The sequence below is a fragment of the Anser cygnoides genome, chromosome 3, assembly GCF_040182565.1.
Source record: "Anser cygnoides isolate HZ-2024a breed goose chromosome 3, Taihu_goose_T2T_genome, whole genome shotgun sequence".
NCBI classification, from domain to species: domain Eukaryota; kingdom Metazoa; phylum Chordata; class Aves; order Anseriformes; family Anatidae; genus Anser; species Anser cygnoides.
This window is the reverse complement of record NC_089875.1, coordinates 31154556-31179851: the sequence shown is the minus strand read 5'-3', so window position 1 is coordinate 31179851 and position 25296 is coordinate 31154556. Positions and strand designations below refer to the sequence as shown.

Genomic DNA, 25296 nt, shown 5'->3' with positions numbered 1-25296 from the left:
ACTTCCATTCTCCACAGCCCGCTCCATTTCCCTCTTCCCAGAAGCGGATTTCAAGGTTTTCTGGTTATATAAATTCTTACGAGGAAATTAAAATAGTGGAACCCACTTCTGAAGCATGCACTATAGGCTGCAGCTCTCTCTCTCCCCTTCTCCCTCTCTCTTCTCCTTATTAAGGTAGGAAACCCATTGTTCCTTTTGGAAAATTATACAAAAATATCTTTGCAAGACACAGGATGCATTTTTACTTGGTCTTAAAAAAAAATCACTCAGAAATGAAGATCTGTTTCAGGACTGTACTCTGAACATCTACATGTAAACCAGAGAATTTCAGGGATAATTTTGGATTTCTCAGAAATTACTTGGAACAGAATTTTTTGTAAAAAGACCTACTCTTGTGTGAGCTCTGTTCAGTATGCCAAGAACTTATTAACTTTGCTTTATCCATCACAAGGTATGACATAAAAGAAAGCATGCCACAGCTTAAATGAGGGGTGTGTGTTCTGTAAAATAGTCAGGCTTCATGCCATCACCCGCCTGTGCTCCCACTCCCCTCATGTCCCATTTCTGCCTCTCCTTTCTACCAGGGACCAGATCCTGCCCAGAGCACCAGGCTGCACACATGAGCATCCATTAGCAAAAAAAATAAACAAAAATAAAAAATATGGCTGAAAGCAAATCATTGCTAGTGGCTAGCAAACTTTGTATTAATTTTTGTGGGGGCAAGCTCAGTCCTGACAGAACACGACAAGAGTAACAGCCCTAGATTTTGAGAGCCTCTCCACAGCAAGACCTGGGCGCATAACGTGCAGGCAGCAGTTGTTATATATTCACGGGCTGTCCCAGGAACGTGCAGCGGTGTCGTTTGGTGGGAAGATGGGCCTTCAGCTTCCATCCAGGCTTTTCACATTTCTCCGAGGGTACAGCAAGGGAACCAATTAGCACTAACGATGGCAGAGGTGATTTAGTGATATGGACACTTGTGTATATGAAAATGACGGGTGCTGTCAGATCGGTGGAACATAAAAATCATTCCTGGAGCAGCCCAATCGTGCCAGTTAGCTGGAGGCATCAGGTGTCCAGAGAGATGAACTGCAGATCCTGATCTAAATTTAGCACAATGAGCTTTTTTTAATTTTGCTTATTACTCTGCTGTACAGTTCTTATCCAGAAAAGCATTGAGGTACACACGTAATTCACAGCACAGCCACACCCTGTTGTTCATACACCTGAAATTACGTGTGCTTATCTGGATTGCTGGATGAAAGACAAGGAGCACCACATGGTTATCTCAAGCACCCAAAACCCTTGTGGTCACACATCCCACAAAGCCAACGTGCTTACAGAAGAAGGAAGTATTCAGAATCCTTTAGGAGCTATAAATGATAGGACGGTAACTGCAAAGCCACATATATATATCTAGTAGGTACATCTCCGCATAGATAAATACATACACAAATACTAACTGTATCAGCATTTGTCAAATACATACCTACATACATTGCTCTCTCCTTCTCTTCAGTTTCTTAGGTCACTTTGAATCGCTGAAGTCTCAGAGACGCAGCTGGATTCAGGGCAAGGGGGGATGGAGAAATCAAAACTTGTCATTTTTAACTTTTACAGTTCCTAGAAGAATTTGTCTCATCTTTCTCTCTTCACTGCCTTTCTTTTCACTTTTAGATCCTTCACCACTGTACGAATTTTCAATAGGCGCTCCAAGAGCTGATGCTTTCCCTCCGAGTGAGGCTGCTCACAGATTTTCTGTGCTGACTGTCACTGTCTCTTCCATCTGCCTTTCAAAAAAAGAAACTTCAGCTCTTTCACAGTCCCACACTGGCACTCACGGGTACACATCTACTTGCATCATGACTCTGCAAAATTACCTCTGTCTCATTAAAGTATCCTAGAAACTCCCACAGACAGCACCATAGTCTGTATCCATAGGTTCTGAAACCACTTGAGACTCTGTAAGATGTCAGGCTCATACAGAATTTATAAAACAGAGTAAATAGAGTCAACGCTTAAGGGTCTGTGCCAGGCCAACAAGCATCCTCCTTTCTGGCCTGCAGTTGTAAGGCCAGGCATCTTTAATTCCCTATTGTCTCAGGTGCACTTGGGAGGACCGGGCCGTTAGATAGTGCCTTTTGTAGAGGGTTCTGTTCCTTTTGCACCCAAACCAAGAAGAGCACAGCTTATCAAAACTGAGAATGCCAACAGCATCGCAAGGCACAGCGAGAAGAGGGAAATAAAATCATTGCTGAGAGCTGTGGAGCTCCCACGGATCTGTTGTGCAAAGCTCATTTTTTAAAGATTGGAAATGAGTGCAGGGAAGTCTCTGAGCTTTAGGCTAGCGGCTCTGAATACATAAAGGAGAGCATCTTTTTATTCATTTAATTTCTACAGTTTCTTTGAAGTCATAGTGGAAGATTTGGATATAAAGAGACGTAACCGGTTTGCTCACTCTTTTCCTCAATAAAATCAATTCAGTAGACAAATGATTATGGTTTATCCTACCTACGTGTTTAAAAATGCTCTGTATTATGGGGCACCTATAGTTAATAGAGCTGGGACATCTCAGACATAACAGACAAGTTTAATTCAGATAGCACACTATAAATGCAACTACTTTACTTTCAATGTGGCCATCCATGATGCTGGGAAGTCAAGTTGCATCTTTGTTTCTTTATGGGCTATAAGGAAGTCTCAGAAGATGGTTTCAGATACCAAGCTTTTTAGGTTAGAATTATTTCATGTTATTTTCTTTAGTCATGAAGAGTAACCAGCAATTGGATTCCTTGTTTCTTTTCTTTGCTAGAGAAATTCAGGACTGCTGTACAATAGAAGAGTTTATATTGACTTAAATAATAGCAAAATTATGGTATTACAAGAGTCGAGAGAATAACAATGCGGGAAGACAGAGAGTGTTAAACTGGTCTGGTTGCATTCATTTAAGTCCTTTCAGTACTGGGCTTTGCAGATGAAAAGGGGTTTTGCTAAATGTTCAGCATCGCTCTCTTCAAAGCAGCTGCAGCAGCAGCAGACACATCCCGCTTACCAGGAACACTAAATTTCCTCCAGCAAGATCAGGAATGCCAAAACCAATATTGTGGCTGCTCCATGGCTGGAAAATAACATGAAAAGAAAAGAAAAAGGAAAAAAATAAATAAATATAAGAAAAAGTCTGCTTTTCCTATTTGCTTGTTTGTGCTATTATTGGCAAACGCTATCATTTTTTCCAGCCTTTTTCGCGCTGCTCTGAAAGCAAAGCCCAGAGAGGCTAAGCTTCTTCAGTTTGCAAATCTTTCATGGGGTTACCGCTGAGCAAGTGCCAGCTGTGGGGAAGCGTGGCAGCATACACGGTCACACACAGGCTCCCACCCGGTGTGCACAGGGTGTGTGCAAGCTCCCCTCCTCACGTGCTGAAACCCTTCATTGCCCAAGGACTGCGCTGGGCCAGTCCTGCCCGCAGCCCTGTGCTCCCTGAGGGATGCTGGAGGAGTGGCAGCTTGGTGGAGACATTTTCCTGAGTACAACCCAATGGAAAAAACAGACCTACAGTTATAAAATGTGCCCTAGTACTTACTGAAGAGGAGAAGGAGGTGCAGTGGCAGTCAGTAGGCCTTGTTTTCTGTTTAGCAGATCTTTCCCAAAGAGCTTTGCCAAAAAGGGAGACCGCAGGCCGCAGCAGGGCCCCTCCAGCCTGCTGGCCTCTGCAAGTCCTGCCTCTCCCTGTCCTGCAGCCCGGAGGCACCAGGGGTGGCACAGCTTTGTGCTGGAGCTGGAAGCCACACGCTGCCATGCTGGGCCACCAGTTTGTCCAGCCACAACAGGCTGAGAAGAGCCACCAGCAGTCACAGCAGGTCCTGGAGGCAGCTGCTCATTTCTCACCAACCTCCACGGCCTCTCACAGGTCCATCAGCACGTGCTCAATGCTAATAACAGCCCTGATTAGCTCAGCACATGACTTGAAAATTCAGTTTCCCCACAGTCCTGTATACCACTCCTCCCTTGCCTCCCAGTCAGATGGACTCCATGGGCAAGGGGACAGATGAGCCATGGGGACCGTGTAACGCTATTATTATTGACAAGACGATAGAGGGTCTCCTCCCCAAAGGCTCACCACAACCACGCTTAGCCTTTCTAGTCAGCATCCTTCTCTCAAAGCATATCCACATTGCAATGTCCTTCCCTCCACCAAGAGAGATCGGGGCAAGCCCAGGTGAGCAGCTCAGGGACATTTGCATGGGACACAAAGCTGAGGGTGAGGCACAGCTCCAGGGGCAGTCTGGGCTCAGGGGCAGCAGCCAAGATTTGAGGGAAAAGCACACAAGGAACACCAGGGCCCTGCCAGACACCAGAAGCAAAAAAGAGACCCCCCCCATGGCATTCAAGCCGCTCGTCCAGCTCGCTGACAGGGCCGTGTTCCTATTGCAGTGACCTTCCCAGAGCAAAGGCACGCACGGCCCTGGCGCAGAAGCGATGCAGCCACAGTCTGTGAGCTGATTTCCAAGGGAAGGGGCTGCTCCAGCAGCAGGGGCTGTTTCTGACCTGCCGAGCCCAAAGGGAAGAGCCCAAGAGCTCCGCAAACCACAAAGGGTGGGTGCAAAGGGGGCAAGCACCCCCTCACCCTCCCCAGATCCCCACACCGGGGCTGGGCGTCCCCTCACCCTGCAGCAAGGGCGTCAGGGCAGCGAGCGCACCCCAAAGGAGATTTCATCATAAATCATAATGAGGTCGTTTTCTTTCACTCGAGCGTTTCCATAGCAACAAACAGAGGCGATTCTAATCTCCGATATAAAAGACGCCGTGAAAAATGACATGGTTTGGGGTTTGGGGGATTTTTTGGGGAGGGGAGAAGGATGCTTCTGCAGCTGCCGGCGGCCCCCTGCGCGGCGTGCGGCCAGCACCACCACGCGGCCACGAGCCCGGCAGGCCACCGGCCCCAGCACATCGCAGCTGGGCAGGGGGCAAAAGTCACAGGCACAGGAAAGCTTGGCAGGTGCCCTGCTGAGACCTTCTCAGCCATCGCTTGCTCTGCCTCACAGAAGCTGGTGGACTCAGGGCTGCGGCAGCACAGCCCGACACGGAGCTGGTCCCAGCACTGTGGCACTGGGAGAAGGGCCCTCTCCGGAGCCGAGAGGGGCATGCTGCAGAAGGGGGTGGCACCTCTACCAGGCCGGTGGCCACAGGCTTAGGTGTCCTCTTCACGGCTGCAGGGCCTAGCCCTGAATTGCCAGGCAGCAGGACAGCAGAACACAGCAGGCATTTGAAAGGGAAAGAGGAACACACCCACCCCACCCTGATGTCCATGGGGACACAGCTGACAACATCTTCCATGACTCAGAGGATCACTGAGAGCCTACTGGCTCCAGGACAGAGGTGACGCAGCTTGGGGACATTCAAGTCACTAGAGTAGAGGGACGTAAACCTGGGACAGAAGGCGGCTCATGCTTTAATCCAGCGGGGTGCAATCCAAACTGGCCATTACTGTCTTTTTCCTCCAGGTGCTGTCAGGGAAATGCAAGGCACACCCCAGGCTCCCCTTGGACAGGTAAATTAATTCAGCACTGCATGCTTCAGAGGACAGCAGCTGTGTGGACAGACTACTTTCAGGAAAATGGGGAGATTGGCTGTACTACTCTTATTGCTCCCTCTCACCCAGCCAGGTCACATAGGCCCCTATCTGAAACATCATTCCTCAGCTCTACTGCAGCAGGTAGAGCAGAAGGGAAAATATCCTCTTCTTCAGTCACTGCAGTCTAAATCAGTCTTTTTTTTTTTTAATAACAGTATGTAGAACAAGTAGACTTGTATATAATCTGGTAATGTAATTAGTAGTTGTTCTGGAATATCAAATTGTTTATGCCAGATGAATACCAACATTAGCACCACGGTATCAATCTCTCTTCTGGGGGCTCACTAGCAGTGGCACCCATGAAAAATAAGACTTCCAGTTTCTCTAGCCCCATCCTGGAATAATATCTCATCTGCCTAGTTGTGATATTAATACCAATATCATGGCAGTAGCATACTCAAGTCTGCAAAAGGTCTATTCCAAATTCCATGCTAGGGTAGACAGAACTCCAAGACTTTGCATTCACTATACCATGCTTTAAAGCAAACAAACAAACAAAAAGATACACAAAACCTCTAGAGTTTTTATTTCTTAGAATTTTTTATTTTCTTAAAATTACAAAGAAACTCTCTCCAGGAGAGCAAGGAAGAAAAGAAAAAAGAAAAAAAAAAAAAGAAGAGGAAAATATTTCCCAGCAATTTTGTTCCATATAAACACAAGCGAAGTTACATATTTCACTCACATGCATGTACAAAAACATTTTACTTAAAATACCCTTCACACATAACATGTGCATCAGTCTCAGAATTCAGCACGTAATCAGATTGGCCTCACCTACCCTACCTAATCTTATTTTCCTTTTCAGTTGTAAATTTCTATGCAGGAAACATCTTTTTCTGCACAGCACTATGCATATTCAAATTAGTATGGATGGTCTTGGAATTAAATCGCTAGGTAGCACAGTCTGACTTACAAGTGTATACTAAAGTTGTCACACTGATGTTTACACAGTGAACTTTGTTGGATGCCAGGCAAAACTCTTCAAAAGGAATAAAAAGGTATTGCTAGAGGGAAAAAGGAATATGATACATAGCATTCTCTCATCTGCAATAATCCTGTATCATTCCCATGCAAAATACTTCAAAAGCCTAGTAATTCACAGATCTTGCTCTCTAAATTGATATCACAGTTCCCAACAATTTAAATCACGGCAAAATAAATCCCTAAAGACATCAACGCCACTGGACATGGACGCAGTCAACACTCAATATTCCAATTTGCCATCTGTGTACCTTTGGAAAGGGAAAGCAGAAAGATGAAAGAACCAACAAAATTACAAACTTCTGAAGCAGGTGGGTCAGCAGAGCACTTTACTTGGAACCAGAAAAAAAAACCACAACTCTGAGAGCACAGCTTCATTCCAAGCCATTGCGTAATCTCAGTGTGGCTTAAAATTTGGGGATTACATGGTCAATGAACACCTCACTAGCTGTCCAAGGCTGCATCAACACCTAGTAAAATCTTATTTGATTCATCAGAAAAGCACATTGTCTGTATCTGAGCTGGTAAGCTACATTTGAAATTTCACTATTTCATGCATGATGAACACCACTGTAAATCTAAGGCCTGCAAATGTTCAGAAGCGAAGGGCTCACCCAGAAGGTAAAGCTTCCACGTGCACAAAAGGAAGTGTCCAGCATACAAATGCCAGAAGCAACACAGCATAATGGTGAACAGGAGGTACAGATTTTACCCTGCAATCACTTTTTAAATGTACAAGCTATGCTGATGCATTTCTAATCTCTGCATAAACAAGCATCCTAAAGAGAATCAATAACATCTCTCTTACATTGCAACAACGCAGCTGAATCAATAGAGGGTGAATATCCACTGTATTTAAATACTTGAAGCACTCAGGCTTGGCTTGTTGCAGTGTGTGTTACAGGGTGAAATGGGTGTGGAAAGGAGATGTGAAATACAAAAGCGCGATTAAAAGTAAGACAGAGCATCTGTACTTGAGCAATATAAAGAAAGCACTTAAGACTGAGGCTTAAGAGGTTTAACTAAAGCCCTGGAGAGCACCGGATTTTCATTTTTAGCCCACCTGAAGTCTTGAAAACGAGCAAGTGATGCTGACAGCAGCCACTCTGTCCTCTAGCTCCTGAAAATGGTGCAAGGGACTTTGCTCAGATGTCTCAGACTCAAAAATATTTAACTACAACAGCTTGGCAAAGCATCTCTGCTACAAGGCCCAATTTACAGGTGTTCTCACGCGGTATCAAAGATGGACACAGGAGCCAAACCAGGCTGAACCCTGAGGCCCAGGTCTAGCACTTCACGTATGTTGTGGAGAACCCTGGATATGCTGTTGTAGGTAAGACGGGCAGTCTGTTTTTAGATCAGTACTGCAATTTCAGCAGCAAGCACTACTGAACGTGTAGAAGAAAAGCACCTGCCCAGCAGGACCAAGTCTCCTCTGATTCCCAGACAGGGAGGGCTAAAGTCAGGTCACTTAATGAAGATACTGATGGTGTGGATGTCTTCAGCTGAGGTAGTCAAGTTGAACTCACTTTGTTGGCACACAGTGGAAAAACAGACACTTGTAAAGCACCACTCATCTGACCTCTTTTAGACTTCTGCTTCTGGGTCAGATGAATGCTCACCTAAAAGTGACTATTTCTCTTTAGCTGCAGATGGGGCCCAGGGCAACAAATCTAGATGCAGATATCTAAAGCTCAGTGAAAGGACACCACCCAAAATGCCTTCCTTGTATCATGGCAGTTGAATAGCACAACTGTTCTGTACTTGTTTCTGATAAGCAGTTTTGCTTAAAACTAATATCATATAGGTCACTAATATTTCAACATCCATCGAAGCATACTCCAGCCAGCAACAGTCCAACCCAAATGAGAGAAAAGCTTACAGCTCTCACAAAACTCTCTCAAGGAATAAAGTGGTTTGGTTTTGTTTTAAAGAAAATAAGTCTCCAACACACATCTAAGAGGCAAATACTACCATTCTCTTTTTACAGCTGAGAAAACAGGGACATTGCAGCTTCCCTAATGGTGACTCAAAGGGAATCAAAATAGAGATTTCCTGATACACTGGTCCTCTGTTCAGCTACTGACTAGGCTCCAAATAGCTACAATTTACCTCCCAGGAGGAGCCTTTAAAACTCTGACAGGCAATTTTAACTCCAATGTCCATAAAAGCCTACAGTCACGCATTCTTATTAGACATCGAAGAATTTAATGTTTGTCTTCCACTTCTATAAAATAGAAGAGAAATACAGTTAGGAAAAAAAAGAATTAAGGCTAGGCATGTTATACAGAAACAAAAAATACTATGCCTGGAGCTCATTCTTTCAAAAGATAAACTTGCAATTGTAAGGACAAATGGGAGGTCTGGTAAATCTCCCTCAAACATCCCAATGGGTTACAGGTATAAAGCCAGTTTAAGTGGCTGTTCACTCTTGATTCACGTTCATTCCAGCTTTTTTGAGAGATACTCACTGAATCAAGTTAAAGACTGAGTTGATCGACTGAGGATTGTGCAGAACAAAGAATTGTCATCAGTCAGCTGAGCCATAAAAGCAAGCAGCAAAATAGATTCTGTTTCGGACTAAGTTGTCAAGATAGCAACTTTGAATAGGAAACCTCAGCTGGCCTGAAGTTCCTACACTCAATTTAATAAGAGTGAAAGAAAAGCTTGCATTGCCAGTACTGGCTCATACCAACAGTAAATGCTGCTTCACTCTCTGGAAAACCCTGCCTTAAACAGCTGGCTGTCAACTTCCCTGATTAAACAATCAAGAAATCAAATCAGGAAGAAGCTCTGCTAGACTTGTTAGTTAGAAGGAAGAATTGTTGGAGAATATGAAGGTCCTGGCTACAGCAGACATGGGATTGTGGCATTTACAATCTTGAGAAATGTGTACAAGGTGAATAGAGCTCTGGACCTTCAGGACAACATATTTTGGTTTATTTGAGAAACGTTTTCGTAGGATCTCATGAGGGACAGCCCTGGCTTCCCAAGCGTGCTGCCTTATCTTCAAAGACTGCTTTCTGAAAGTAGAACAGTCCATTCTGATGAGCAGGAAGTAAAGCAGGCATGACAGAAGGCCAGCACAGATGATCAAGGAAATCCTGACTGAGCTCAAATGTACAGAAAAAACTACACAGTGGTAGAGGTGAGGATGGGCTGGCTGGGGGGAAACGAAGGCACAGCCCAGGCATGCACAGACAGTTAGGAAAGCCAAAGTTCAGCTGGAGTCAACACTGGTAAGAAATGTGAAGAATGGCTTTTCTAAGTGCACTGGAAGCAAATGAAAGGTTAAAGAAAATGTAGGTTTGCTGTCCAACAGTGCAGACGCCTGGTAACAAAGGCAGTGCTTTGTACTTTCAGGCTGACATACTTACCACCACTCAACACTTCCACTTAGGCGGAAGGTCTGCCCTCAGGCCTGCAAGGTCCCTGGGATCTACCAGGAGGAGTGTATGGGAGCAAAGTATCACCTACGCAGAGGAAGACTGAGTTAACAAGAACTTCAGCCAGCTGGACATTCACAGCTCCACACGAGCAGACAGGATGCATATGAAGGCACTGAAGGAGCTACCTGATGGTACCATGAGACTACCCTCCAGCATCTTTGCCAGGTCACCACAAGTGAAGGCTCCCCAGAGGCAGAGAAATTACCCAACTTCAGATGATCCTGTTGCCTGCAACAGTTAGCAAGTGTGTGACCGGCATGTTGAGGGAAATCATTTCTACCTATACAGTGCCTGTGAGACTGTATCTGGAGGACTGCATCCACTTCTGTGCTCCCCCTTACAGGAAGGGCACTGCAGCAATTTTGTTGGAAGGCCACTAAGATGGGTAGGGGACTCTAGTACGGGACAAGGAGAGGCCAAGGAAGCTTGGTCTCTTCAGACATAAGAGCAGAGAAGGCTAAAAAGAGACCTCGCTGTTGTTTACAACCACTTAATGCACAGATTAGACAGACTGCACTCACAGATGAGCAGTGACAGAACAAGTGGCAATGAACACAAGATCGAACACTGAACATTCCAGCTAGATGTAATATATACATTTTTTCCCCTGTGAGGGTAGTCAAATACTAGAAAATGTTGCCTAGAGAAGTTTGGTCTTGCCATCCTTGCAGAAAATCAAAACTAGACAAGGCCCTGAGCAACCTGCTCTATTTGGTTTGGCTGGACCAAAAACATCAAGAGGCTCCTCCAACCCAAAGTATTCAACTATTCTGTGACTTAAATCTCCTCACAGCTACTTTCCACTGGTGACTTCCTCGTTAATCTGCCACAGCAAGCCATGACACCAAACACATATGGTGATCTTCAACCTGATGAGCCAGGATGGAGTACAGAAGCCAGCCAAGAGGAGAGAAGAAGTGCAGTACACATCAAACCCCTCGTAATAATTTCATGCAAGGTCTCTCATACACCAGGGCCAGCCCTGTTTATACATCATAGCCACCACAGTACTTTGTTGGCTCATTTCACGTCCATTGGGGCTAAATAAAAAGGCCCCTTCTTTTCACATCTTCTTCATCTTTTTCTTGCAGCGCTGGTTGAAGACAGGTGAGGATCCCATCAGACTGTCAGCAGAATGAGAACCATAGCTGCTCTCAGAGCCATTGGGGCTCTGTGGCATCCCAGCTTCACTCATGCCTGACATAGGTTCCTCAAAGACATCACTGCCTAGGACCCCATGGCCATGTACATTGGCCTCTTCGTTCTCCTGTGGCTCCATTTTCACTTGTGACAAGTTCCAGAGAGGGGAAGCATTCACCTCAGCCCCTAGAGAAAGAAAAAGCATGCATTAGTAAGAGAGTAGAAGGACAAATTACAAATGTTAAGTGGATACAAGGGACAGTAGCACTGGTGAAGCAGTAAAAACAAAGCTCCAGGTGAAATAGGCTGGGGGAGAAAAAAATACCAAGCAGTGTGAAACAATAAATGTCAGGGTTTTTTTTTTTTTTTTTTTAAATAACCCAGTAATTGCAGCTCTAAAATATACGCAAATCCAATGCTTTCACAGCAAATCCAATGCTATCCTTTCATAGCACTCTTCCATGTGTTTTTTTTTTTTTTCATGAGAAATAACAACTTAGAAACAACATGAAATAAGAGCTCCCTTCACTCTCCAGGAAGGAGCATCTCAACAAGCATGCCAAGAACACATGGACTAGACCCGGTACAAGCAGAACTGGGAGGCAGTCCAGAAGTCATCCCTTGCAACTTCAGCAGTCTCCCTTCAGCTGTCAACCGCACTGGACTTTTGCTAGTTCTGCAGGGAAGAGGGCAGAGGACTAGGTAGATGAACAGTCTCAAACACAGTCTCAAACACAGCTTCCTGCACTGAAACACAGAGGTAACAGAGCTGCAGTCCGCCACCAGCCTGACTGCCTCCTTGTACCTGGAGGTGTCATCCACCCTTCAGCAGCACAGAAAGAAACCCTCTTGGCTCAGCCTCACAGACACCCCGTCTGCTACCAGAGGACAGCTCACCACAAGAATAGTTTGTGCTGTAGTTTACTGGAACGAACCGAGGAAGGGTATTAGGGCACTTGGGGCAAGGAGGCTGTAAGTCTGGAAACAAGCGGACTGTGAATCCCAGGTCACCTTTTTAAAGAAGGAGGTTAAAGAGTCCAGGGAATCACCTGGATTTTTTAAAATGATTAAAATAATTTAATTAAAACACAGAGAACCAAACTTTTTACCCAGGTTACTTGCATGACCTTCCTCTGATTACCACCATCCACCTATCTGTTCTTCCTGCTCTTTCACTGCACTCTTTTCATGCATGTACCCTATCAACAACGTTGTAACATGGCTTAGATAAAACTACACTATTTTATGTTTGTGCGCCTTCTTGGCATTGTGTAACGCAGAATAGGTATTGGGTTTTTTTAATAGTAAACGTAAAAAGAAAAATCAACAACAAATGTAAAAAAATTCATAATGACTTCTCAGATCTTGGACAACAAACATTTTCAGGACACCTGTGAAGGTTGGCTTAGCAATCTAACAAATCCCTGCTCACTGTGTCACTTGTATGCTCTTTTCTCCTAGCTTCTAGCAACGGATAACAGACCTGAGGGAGGACATAGACTGCAAATCACAAATCCAATGCCTTCTTAGAAAAAGAATGGTTCAAAATATAGGCCATAAACATTTAACTACTCTAAGACTTGTTCAGACATAACTCAGATCAGCAGCAACTGTAAGTTTTTAGCACATAGCTGGCTACAAACACACACGAAAGGAACCTTCCCATTTTAAATTAATTCCATGGTGGAAGATTTGCCAATCCACACAGGTGCAATGGGTTTTGTTTGTTTTTTCACATTTGGACTAGTGTGCAATCTGAGCAGATCAAGGATATTCTGTACAAGATTATGAAACCATACTTTCTGAAACCAGCAAATGTTTTGTCCCCAAGAGCAGTAATTATAGATTGCATTATTTCTGCTTATTTACAGTTTTAAGAGAGACAAAAATCCTATTAAAAACACACTAATTGGGCCCCTTGCTGACATGGGCCTAATGAGCCCAAATCTGAACAAAGCCTGAAAACTTCTCTCACTTCTAAATCTGATCCCTCTAGTGTGGGGTTAAATTCACATGGAAAATAAAACAAACTAAGAAGCCAGGTTTTAGCAAGTTTTCTAAACTTTGTGTCTCAAACTGTTTGAAAGCACAACCAAACCTCTTGTACTGAGCCAGCCTACTACTACTCCCTACCACTAGTACGCCACTGGCAATAGTCCCATATTACCAGCAGCTACACCGAGAAGAAGTCTCCCGTCACGTTTGTACTGTGAACTTTCCCTTATGGAGGAGTCAGGAATTTTCCGGAGCAGCTTAGCTCAAACCAGGGCTTAGGAGACCTTTGTGGCAATAGCAGACAACGCAGCCCACATCGGCTCAGCAGTTAGATAACAAGCCAGAACTGAAGTGCTCGCTGATGTCCAGTTGCCTTAATGAAAAGTCCCTTTTATGTTAATTACAAGTGAGCGTATTCCTCTCAACAACAAGGACACATCATTAAAATGCTATCAGTTCCACAGAGTTGCAGCTCCAGTCTACGCAATAATCAAAGGTGCTCACTAACCTTACTGTTGCTTTCTCTCATCAATTGCTCTTCACTGCTCAACCCCATCCCTTTCAGCTCCATCTCCTGTCATTGAGAGTGTCACTAATGACCAGCAGCACTTAAGCAGAGACGCTGGACATTTCATCTTCAAAGCACTTCAACCTCCAAGTACTTTACAAATGAACTAATGCTCCGTTGTTATCCTGCTGGGTGGAGGAACAAGATATCCCCAATTTTGCCTCCACTTCCCCAGCTGCATTACAATTAGCAGCTGGCCCGCAGTTGTGTCCCCTGGCACAAGCAGAAACACGTGCACAACAGGGAAGGCTGAAATGACAGTTTTGCCCTCTGACACTGCTGTGCAGCCACCCTCCCTACAGGTCTCACACTTGTACATCCAAGATGGTGTCCTAACTGCAGCAGCTCTCTCTCCCTCCTTGTGATATTACATGCTCCCGCCTGCCTAGCTCTAGACTGGGATTTCTTACTGTGATGAGATTTCCAAAGGCCCTTGTGAAGTGAAGAGGGATTTTCAGGGACGAACAGAGCACTTGTATCCTTAATTAGAAAACATCAATTTGGTATCAGATAGGCAAGAAGCATTTAGAATACAGCTATCTTGCTAACCTCTGGGTCTCAGGTGGTAGATGCTAATACCAAGCTTTCCAGATGAATCACTTGCAACCCCAGATGGGCCACAAGAGCCCATTATTCCCTCTCCCTCAAAAATGCCAGCACTTTACATTTCAGAGGTACAATGGAAAACAATATGAGCTTCCAGAAATACATCAGATGGATTTGTGTGGGTTTGTTTTCTTTAAACTCAGCAGAATATGCTATTTTTAAAAAAACTAAAAGAGGTACACTCACCCCTCAATACACAATGCATAAGCAAAGATAAATAGGAGAACAGACTTCATTGTTTTTAATCATGTTTTAAAGTGAAACACTAATTATTGCAGGGGCTGGAAGAGTTCAGATGGTTCTATACAGAATAAAGAATGTCAACTTTGTTTTCCATAAGCTTAGTGCTACTGAATGGTGCAGGGAACAGACCTTGCATATAGATTCAGAAAAGGAACAGCAGCAACAGCAGCTTGTCCCATGCTCGCCAACAGTGTGCTTCAACACCAACACATAGCTTTCCATGGGGGCAGCAAACTACAGCAGACTTGCAGGATAAAACTCTGGTTTCTTTTGGTATAGAAATCCAAAGGTTATTTTTGTCTTTGTTACATCAGACTGGAAGACAGACACCAGTACTCATATTTGCAGCAAACACAAAACAACAAAGCTCGTCATCTGTAGAGAAACAGTCTTTCTCACACCAATCACAAAACTAAGAACGTTCACCATCCCACCAAAATCAATGTTATATAAACCATCATGCTCTGCAGGATCCACAGAGTAAATACTTAACAAATCCTGGTAATTGATATATTTCACTGTTTTTGTGTTTAGGAAGTAAGCAAGTGTTTTTCCCTCAGATAAATCTTCCTACTGAAAAGTAAGAATTTCTTCTCCCTCCCCTTCCTCACTTTTGAATCTGCTATTGAAAACAGAAACAGGATCGTATGAAAAAGATGAGGGACTGACTTCAGCACTAGCAACAAACCTCTACCTGAAGTTTGTGGGGAAGCTTCTACTTCCAAGTTTGCAGAGAATCGCTCACTTTGAGCTCCAAGGACTCCAACTGGCAAAGACTGGTCACCAGAAGCCAGATCTCCTTCCAATTCCTCACTTATGGGGAAAGTGATATCGCTAACAGGTTCCTCCTTAATCTTCACTGGTTTTGTGTCTTCTGCTGCCTTTTCAGGGTTGACAATCTTTTCATACTCTTCAGAGAGCTGCTTGCTAACCTGTCAAAGATCGGTGGAGATGAAAAAGAGGCAAGAAAGGTCACAGTGACTTCAGAGACTCTGATGACAATTACACTGCAGTGTGTTCTCCGCACGGAGTATTATTAAGGCCTGACCTGACTGAACAACTACACACCTAGCTGCACAAAAAAAGACTTTCTCTCCCTTTAAGAACACCTTCTATCCTTTATCAAGGGACTTTCATAAGAGCTTGAATTCCTTAACACATCTGCTTGATAAATATGTGCAGATTTATTCCACAGACAGAAATGAGGAGGCCCAGAAATTTAACTGGAGCAAAAAGCAAGAGCAAAGTACCTCAACCTTACTCTTTGATTTTACCTATAAGACTTTCCCCTGTTCATCAGTACTAAGTTTTACTCCAGCACTAACAAGCAAGCAGATCAGATATTCATTAACCGGTTTTTGCTAGCGGTAACTACAGAAGTTATCTTCTGTCACAGTCACAGCAAAAAATGCAGTTCCCTCCAGTCAGACAAGCGAAACAAACACAGGAATGAGATTTGGAACAATCTTTTTGCTTCTAGAAACGTAACAACTCTAAGCAATTAAATTAAGATTTTTCAGGTTTAGTCTGCTTTTAACAGGTACTTATTTGTATCTCTGAATCCCGACATTCAGTGAACTGAGCTGAGGAAAAGCCCAAGGCATTTTTTTTTTTTTAAATAGCAGAAGCAATAAAGAAAAAAGAATAGCAAAGCCCATTTCCCCCTTCTAGACATGCTTCCAAACACAAAGGCTGCTGTGGACCTCAGCCCTGCATAAAGAACAGAACAAATAAGACAATGACCAGCTGCAGGATGAGAGTGAATTGCATCAGCAAAATGATACAGACAGCCCAAATTCCAGAAGGAGACAACATCTGGGTATCAGGATGCAACTGTTAACTACATTCAGTGCTCTACAACCTTTCAAACTGGAAAAAAAATCCTCTAACAGGAGAGTATATTTAAACTAATGCAATCAGTCCTTTTGAACAAAAACGTTTTTAACAAGGCCAGAGCTTGATGATGTTATTTCTATGCACAAACCTCAAGAGGCCGTCACAATTTACATACTACATGCACTTACAGGTGTCTCTGATTTATACTACCTCTGTAAGCCACAAGGTGCCAACCCTGGGATAAGAAGGAGCACAAAGGAGCTGCTCTAAGATGAATCAACTGGTACTCTCAGATAACATGACAAGGAAGGGAAAGATTAGGCATGGCAGGTTTTGCCTTTGGTCTCGGGCTACCTACTTAATCCAAAGCTTGTTTTTTGATGAATAGATATAAGATATAAAATTAAATAATAAAATAAAATATAAAATAGATATAAAATTCACACATCAAGTCCTTGCATTTCTGCAAGTCTTCTATCAATCAAATAAAATGCACATTTAAGTTCACAGAATACCCGGACCAAGAAAAACTAGGGGATTTAACAGTTCCTCTCCTTTCTCCACAGAAGTAGTCCCCTCTAGAGTAGAAGGCAGTTCTTGTTCAACAACTCAGATCGGTGCAGTACTATCCTTTATTTTAACCGCTGAAGCGCACTACCCCTAGCTTAAGCCAACACAAGTCACTGTGCACCTAAGTAACTTTTGTCTGTCTGCTTACCTGTTTTATGAAATGATAAGCAGCCAAATATCCCATTAAAGCAGAAAATTCAGTCAGTCTTGACTTTACTTCTACTTGATATTTTAGTCTGTGCCATTCAGGAGCTGGGGGCCTCCTCTTAAACCCAAACCATCAGCACAGCACTCTTAGCCTGTGTGTTCCATTCATGCCTGCCAAAAACCATCCTGTTTCCCTTTTCCTTGATGACCCAGGAGGGTTTCTCATATGATTTTACCTCAGCATTGCTACAGGAATAAGTAATTGTACTGGGGTTACATTGCTTGGTGCTGTGAGCTCCCTACCGCTCTCCTCACCTGTAGCATGTAGCTGTGGTAATCCTTAATGCGGTGCTGCCAGAACTTCTGCAGCGAGAGCACGCTGCCAATGCCCACTTCGTGAAAGACCTGCTCCATGACATCCGGGAACGGCGTGTGCCCGAGTCGAGCTTCCCGATCCACAGCAAAGCGCAGCAGCTTGGTGAACTTCAAGCAGTACTCGTGGGCGATGTCTGTCAGGGTCTCCAGGACGCTCTCGTTGGCACACTCGAAGCCTGTGTGAGCCAGGATGGTGGCCATGGACTGGTAGAGAAGCTGCCGGCAGGAGGACCAGCTCAGCTCAGTCACAGGCTCCCCTTTTCCTCTGAAAGACAGGAAGGAGAAAAATAGCACGCCTCCAAAACCAAACGGAATATACCGGTTCAAGAGATACTGTCAGTACTAACGTGCTCTACAAACGGAAAGCAAATTGGTTGGGCTTCACCACAGCTTCTCCATTACACGTGAACCCTACCTACTGTGGGTTTATCTGCTTTCCCTTCTTGCCCTTCCCTCAAAATCAGCACTGCTGAGTCTCATTTTCACTTCTAATGCCACAAGAATCCTCGTGTGATTCATCAATATGGGATGCAAATCTTTTGAACCTTCAAGCAATTCCCTTCCCACCCAAGAGCTTTTCTCCTAGAGATGTGAATTAAATGGGTCCTTGACACAAACAAAAAAAGGCACTTTAAATAACATGAATGCAAATCATTTCCCCTCACAGTTAATTACATTTCTCTTCCTTATCTCTGATGTCATAGGCCTAACAGTCAGATACAAAGGCTTCTGGGATAGACAAGATCTGAATTTATAATGCAAAGGACACGCACAAAAAGCAAGAAATGGCACACACATCTTCACCCACACTTCATCAAGCTACGCTGTAGCCATTATGACCATTTCCCTACCCTTACTTCTGACAGTCACGAAGCCTGAAGCTGGAAGCAGTATCCCTGTAGGCAACAGGAGAGGTGAACACAAAGCCCTGGGGAAGCCTGGAGAGGTCCTACCTCAGAGCAGCACTCCCTGCCTTTGGGCTTGAGGCCCCTCTTCCCTGTGCTGCTAGGAGTGAAAAAGTGATAATGCAGGACAGAAGAGACAGAACAGCTGGCAGGAGCATTTCAAACATCACTCAGTTACAGTCAGGCAAGCAAGTTTTTCATCAAGACGAGTTAAACAAATTCCACATAGGAAAAAAAAAGGAGGTAAGACAGTTTAACAAGAAATGTAAATATACTTCTACCAGATTTCCAGACTTACAATTAAATGCACGTGATTTATTTGCCCGTAACAGTAATACTGTCTTCAGATGCTGATGTCGAAAATCAAGATTCATTTTACTAAGTATGGTATTTACTCACTTTTTTCCACTCCACTCAGCATCAATAACTTGAAGAACGCTAACAATTTCACCCTTCATTTGTTTCTGATCAATTTCTTCCAACATCTGGTTCAGCCCACCCTGGCACTTCCCCTCGCCCTCCCTATATGCTAGTTTCCTACCACTGCACAAACTTCTCAGTAACATGGCCTGATTAAACAGCCCACAGACAGCACTGATGACTTGCATAGAAGGCGGCACTGGTCTCCGTAAAATTCTCACTGCTTTGCTTCTCCAACAGGTGCATTGGGTGCCCTTCAGCCTCGCTGAGCTGCTGGGTCACAGAGCCTCAGCTCGCTCTTATCCTCAGGGCTGACCTATAGAAAACCACTGAAACACAGGAGTGAAAAAGGTAACATTTCAGAGGAGTGAAAATGAGAGGTTAAATTCAGAGCCATCAGGACCAAAATCCCAGAGCTTCACTTTCAAGAGCACCAGCTCAGCTCCGCACTTTCTGCTTATTCAAGTAAAGGGTTAGAGGGATGGAAATCACACCGTATTAAGAGTTGCAGATGACGCTATTACTAAGTGGGTATGAAGAACAGCATGTGCATCCCAGTCATGGATTCATCCCAGTTATTAATTGCTGGAGAACAACTCGCATCCCCATTCCTACTCAATTACATGACTACTGTGGAAAGAAGACAGTCGGTGCCCTGACAAAATGAATTAAAAGATCACCAGTTCCCTTATAACCCAAGTGTCATCCATGCTGTTTTTACATCTCCCTAACTTTCCCCTACACCTCCCAGGGACAGACTTCTGCAGCTCACAAAGAGCCATATGTCTCACACAGCACTGGGACAAGGAGGTCACAACAGAGAAGGGGAAAAAAAAAAAATCACAAAAACAACCAGAAAACCACCATCAACATTTATGCCTAAAAACTGGAAACTTTTGGTTTTTTAAACACAAAGGATGAACCTGGCTGTCCACTAGCCATCAGCTGAGAGCAGCTTATGCTACCAAAACCACCGAACACCAGATTATGATTAATGCAGACAGAAATAAAGAGCCATTATCAACGGTCTGCGAGTCACACAAAACACTAGGGGCAAACTTAAACTAGACACAGAATTTGGAAGGCCAAAGCAGGATACTCAACCACTTCTGAAGTGGAGGACGATCATTTAGCAACGCACATCACTGCTCAGAAGCAGCACAGAACGTCATATCTCTTTTAAACTCCTAGAGGAGAAAGAAACTAATTGCCAGCATTAAAATGCAGCTAGGTCACTGTGCTGAAAGGGATATAATCAACTTGAAATCTAATCAATTAAAGACGGAGAGAAAAGAAATTTTAGGTGCTCTACTCAAATCCAACTCCCTACCTCTCGTTTTTGGTGAGGTCAATCAATTTTGTTTTGTTTTTCTTGTTCTTTCTTCCCTTGATTTCTTGTTTCCCATGATAAACAATAGAGGAAGATGATTAAAATCCTGATTAGACAGGAAAATTAAAATATTGCTAGAGACGTTAATGGAAAACAGCAAGTGAGAAATGATTTTTGCTTCATCTCCTTTAACTTCCAGGTACCACCTAATAAGACTGCAAATAAACAGAAAAGGCACATTTAAGTTGAGAAGAGCTGTCTAATGGCAAGGCTTCTTCAAAAGCACCAGCAAGCTTCTTTTCCCTGATCACCACAGGTAAAGAGCCTTGCTCTCAGACCTCACCCCAATGCCCAGCACCTCCAAAAGCACCCTTCCAATACTCCCACTCAGAATGCCACCCTCTGCTTTCCGAAAGGGCTCCCCACTCAGCTACCACCCAAAACCAAACCTATATTACCAATGTCACGTAGCTGCAAGTAAACAAGAGCGCTTTAACCCCCAAAATTCTGTCTCCAGAGACAAAACTGGCAGTTAGGTCTGTGACTTGGAGGTGATCATCTCTACAGAGGTTATAGTATGAAACTTAACACAGACACTCCATTTTCAGTCAGCTAATACGACACAAGGCCACTCCCCAAAGGCACTACAATCTACTCACCCAAGCTCATCCCCTGTAAAGCCCTTTTTCATACAGAAAAGAAGAGCTCATGGTCCGTTTGCTGTGCAAACATTGTTAGGGGAAAGTGTTTGGGTTAAGTCAGTAGAAGGATCAAGAGCCGCTCACCTGCAGTAATGGCCTGAAGTGCTCTGCTCCCTCACAGGTGAGCATAAGCCAGCAGCAGATGGAGGGAGGGATTGTTTTTCCTACGAACACATCAGTTTTATGAAACACTACATCGTGGAGTTGAATTTCTACCAAATGAGGTGCACCACAGTCACTTCACAGCCACTCTTCCCCAATACAAGAAAATAAAGGAGAATATTGGAAAAACAAGATCGTACTTGTCAGAGAGCGTATCAGAGAAAACAGCACACCAACTCAAAATGAAAACTAAGTTTTCTGTTGGAAAAGGGCCTCTTTCCACCTCATCCTGAATAAGCCTCTTTTCAAATATCCCAGCTACATCTACAGAAGGATGCACAGGGACAAACAGAAACTGCTCAATAGATAATACCAACAGATAATAGGTAACATTTGGAACATAAGTTGTCCCAGTGGGACAATGCAGAACACCAGACACTTTAGGAGCTACGCTGAAATGCTTTGTCCAGCAGGATAAGCATGTTCTGCCTGCTCTGATTTCCATTGCTCCAAACCCTTCTCCACATTTGCCCTGCTATCCCACCGACGTGCACTTCCCTACTTCTGCACAGAAATTTAACTAGCAGACCTTCTGCCATGAGCTGTCTTCCCGTTGCGACATCCTGATTCAATTCACAGATAATCTTTCAAATAAAGCACATACGTGATGTGGTCAGCAACACAAGTGAGGGAATGACAGAAATCTGTTAGGAAACCAGTCACATACACACACAAAAAACCAAACATCCGGAGAGCCACATAATCAGTAGGTTTCTTTTGACAATGGATCCATGCTATTGGGGGAAGGTGAACATTGAAGAAGGAAGAGCCGGCAGCCATATTATGGTAAGAGTTTCCTGCTGAAATGTTGGTTGCAAGTTTACAGTTACTCATTCCTCATCAATTATGCTTCAAGTTTACCTTCTGCTTCTGTACCAGCCAAAAATCAAACGTTAATCCCCTACTGTGTACTCCAAGAATTGTAACATCAACAGTTGCAAATCACCAGGACCAGATGGCAATTCACCCAGGAACACTAAAGGAATTCAAGGATGAAATATCTGAATAGCTGTGGTGAGTCACTTCTTGCTTCAAACTGCTCTGGCCCACGAGGACCAGAAGGTAGAAAATGTGAAAACACTTTCTTTCAATAGCTTCAGAAAAGATGTGAAGAACTACAGGCAGGGAAGACCGATATATTCTGGTGCACCAGAGAAATTCAGAGAAATGATAAGAACAGAATTAGAGGACACATGGGTAAAGACGATACGCTCAGGACAAGTCAAGACAGATTCTGTAAATAGAAAACCTGCTTCACAAGCCTGCTAGAGCCCTCCAAAGCCATCAACAGGCAAGTACATAAGAGATTTCCACTGTGAAGCCAAGGACTTTCCTCAGGGATCTGTGCCAGAGTCAAGGTTTGTTTGTTTGTTTTTCAACACATTTATCAACAGCCTGGAAAAACGCACAAAAGGAACATTGTCATAATTAAATCTGTTGCTGGTACAGATTTCTGGGAGGCTGAAAAGACCAGAACAACTGAAAAATAGCAGTAAATTAGGTTCTGCCTCCTTAACATCTCAAAAAGGTTCGGGGAGCAGGGATTACAGGTATGGGGCGGGGCAGGAGGTACTGACTAAAAAAAAAAAGAGACAATGCTGTGGGGTCAAAGGACAAAAATGAAGAACAAGGAAACAAAAGAGGACATGGCTATATTAAAGAAACTTGTGGTCTAATTTGGACTGGCAACTCCTATCTTCCTTTCTCCCTATGTTCAAATATACCTGCGCACTGCTTCTGAGACCCACATTACTACCAAAGAAAACAGAATTAAAATGTGCATTTAGTCTAACACTGTAACTCTGACAATGACACACAAGGAGGCAGCATAAAACTAAGTAATATCATGTTTTATCAAGGGGAAGAATAGCCTTCCCTAAATCGTTTTAAACACTAAGGCTAAGCACTAACAAATCTTATAGTTATAGCAGTAAAATAAAGCAGTAAGTGCTATTCTTACTTTATGAAAGTGTCTTAAAACAGTTAAAAACAAGCATGCAATGGCAATCTTGCCTCCTGGAAAAGCATAAATGTGTTTGGTTTAGCAAGCACACAATTAAATTCTAGTCTACACCATAGCCCATTATAAATCCACCCTGTCAGCCACAAAACATTTCATTTTAAAATTGTCTATCAAGCTTTCACAATCTAGTCCTTAAACTCCCCCATGTGGTTGACTGTTAAATAACATTTCTTTACTCACACCTCAGAAACTTTCAAGGGACAGCAAAAAGACACAGCAGCCCCCAGAACAAGGTCGGGGCCACAGAAAATTAAAGTTAAAGCTGAAACCACCAGGGAGGACAGGTGCACATGGCTGCCTCAGTCCTACAAACCACAGTCCCAGAAAGAGCAGGAGTCACAGGGCTCAGACGTTTACTCACAGGACTGGATTTCCCTTCACCCCTTTTGGCAAATTACTTCATTCATCCAAAAAGGATGAGGGTGTTCCTCCAAAACCAGCACTAAAGTCTCGCTCTACCATTCAGAGACTATGCTACCAAAACAGACACTTTACAATAAAGTGTGTTTTATGCTACCTCAGGCCATTAAAGCTCTGAGGCATTTAACTGATAAAATGTTTTACTGCTGCAGATTTTCCCCATTTGAAGAAATAAAATGTGTTCTCTCCTACTTCACGATCATTGAAGCAGTCTTTGATCTAAAAACACTGAGGATTAATCCCTGAATTTCAACGCTAAGCCTACGAAGTATCATGAGATTCTGCAAGAAATGCAGCACATCCTTGTGAAGTTCACGCTCACCAGAGGCGTAGACGGGGAGGAGCTGGCAGTAGTACTCTATCAAAGACTGGCTGCAGAGGTAGAAGCAATGCAACCTTTGTTTCCAATCTTCTCCAGTCCTTGACTGGTGGAGCCAGCACTGGAGAGAGAATTTCCCTTCATCAACACTCACTGCCACATCTGACCAGACTACCAAGCACTGACAGAGTGAAACACGGTGGTTTGCTACATCACAGACCTTCGGCCACTGAAATCTTACAAATATTAGTTATCAAAGTAACTTCTCAGAACCTGCAACTAATGGGCCAACAAACACGAAGACAGAAGTCAGCAGTACACATCCACATTTTATAGACAGGAAAAAGAAAACACGTTTGTTTTAAACAGCTTGCACGTTATGCACACAGGAGAATTTTCAATCTTTCTGTTCTTAAGCCTATTATACTTTTTATGTACACACAGCTGCTTGACCCTTCGGCCTAAGGGAATCGACAAAACCACATATATATTTAAAAACACTCCGCTTTGCTGCAGCCAAGAACTAACCCAAAGAAATACCAACCAACACACCTGTAAAAATCACTCTCTGGGTCACTGTGCCTCAGCTGAAACGGCATCTTGGGGGTTTTGCTGTCCAGAGGAAGCAGGTCATCGGGGAGAGGTGGGGAGGCCGGGCAAGAGGGCAGAGGCTCGTTGTCTTCGGTTTTGATGCCCTCCGCCTGCTGCTGGTTTTGAGCCTGGGCCATGGCGATGAGGCTGCGCAGCCGCCTGTTGTGCTGGATGAGCTGGATGGTGTGGATGGTGAGGCTGCAGGGCTCGGAGGGGATGTCCAGCATGGTGGTGGGCCGGGGCTTGTTGGCGGACGGCTGGTGCAGCGGAGGGTCTTGGACTTCCACGGTGCGAAACTCGCGCTGAAGCAGGTCGAAGGAGCTGCGATTGGCCTGGTTGGACGAAACGGGAATCTCACCCCAATACCGCAGCATTTTTACGCTGGCAACGTCCCCGTCCTCAATGCCCAGGGGAAGGCTCCCAAACACTGTGTCAGCACGCAAGTCCCGTCGCAGGGGGAGGCTCCAGGCTTTGGACAGCAGCAAAGCCTGGAGCTGGGCTGGTGCTTGGCATAAAGCAAGTTACGAATGGCAACAAAACGTTCAATGTCACAGCAAGAAGTGCAGTTTTTAAGGTGGCATCGGGGCACACCGTTCCCCTAATGGCCCACCCAGCCGCTTCTCCTGAAGGGGGGGAGAAGAGAGCAAAGCGGCTGCGAGGCGGGGGCTTCTCCCACCGCCTGAACAGCGCCCCTGAGCCGGGCAGGGATACGGGAAGGGAAAAAAGAAGGGAGAGGGGACGGGAAGGGGAAGGAAGAGGGCAGGGAAGGCCGCAAGGGGTGCTCCGCCGCCGTCCCACCGGAACTCGGCGCCGGTCCGCTCCCGAAGCGGCTCCCCCGGGGCAAGGAGAGCGGCCGGCTCCCGGCTCGCAGCCCAGCACCGCC

The 25296-nt window shown here is 44.4% G+C and overlaps 1 protein-coding gene and 1 long non-coding RNA gene across 3 annotated transcripts; both read right to left on the bottom strand.

Annotated features, from left to right (window-relative positions):
* Positions 1–2013: 2013 nt before the first annotated feature.
* LOC136790366 (uncharacterized) lies at positions 2014–4800 on the bottom strand. Its single transcript, XR_010830190.1, has 3 exons — positions 4665–4800; positions 3581–3929; positions 2014–3118 (listed from the first exon to the last, which is right to left on the bottom strand). It is a non-coding gene; the product is annotated as an uncharacterized lncRNA (long non-coding RNA).
* A 1359-nt stretch (positions 4801–6159) lies between these two features.
* SUPT7L (SPT7 like, STAGA complex subunit gamma) lies at positions 6160–25209 on the bottom strand. Of its 2 annotated transcripts, none has more exons than XM_066993827.1 (4): positions 24375–25209; positions 17483–17807; positions 15303–15546; positions 6160–11388 (listed from the first exon to the last, which is right to left on the bottom strand). In XM_066993827.1, the coding sequence occupies exons 1-4, from the start codon at positions 24785–24787 to the stop codon at positions 11126–11128; spliced, it is 1245 nt and encodes a 414-aa protein (XP_066849928.1). In that variant the 5' UTR covers positions 24788–25209; the 3' UTR covers positions 6160–11125. The 2 variants fall into 2 exon arrangements, with proteins under 2 accessions (XP_066849928.1, XP_013026511.1); XM_013171057.3 differs by having other exon boundaries at positions 6161–11388; positions 15309–15546; positions 24375–25194.
* Between the last annotated feature and the right edge of the window lie 87 nt (positions 25210–25296).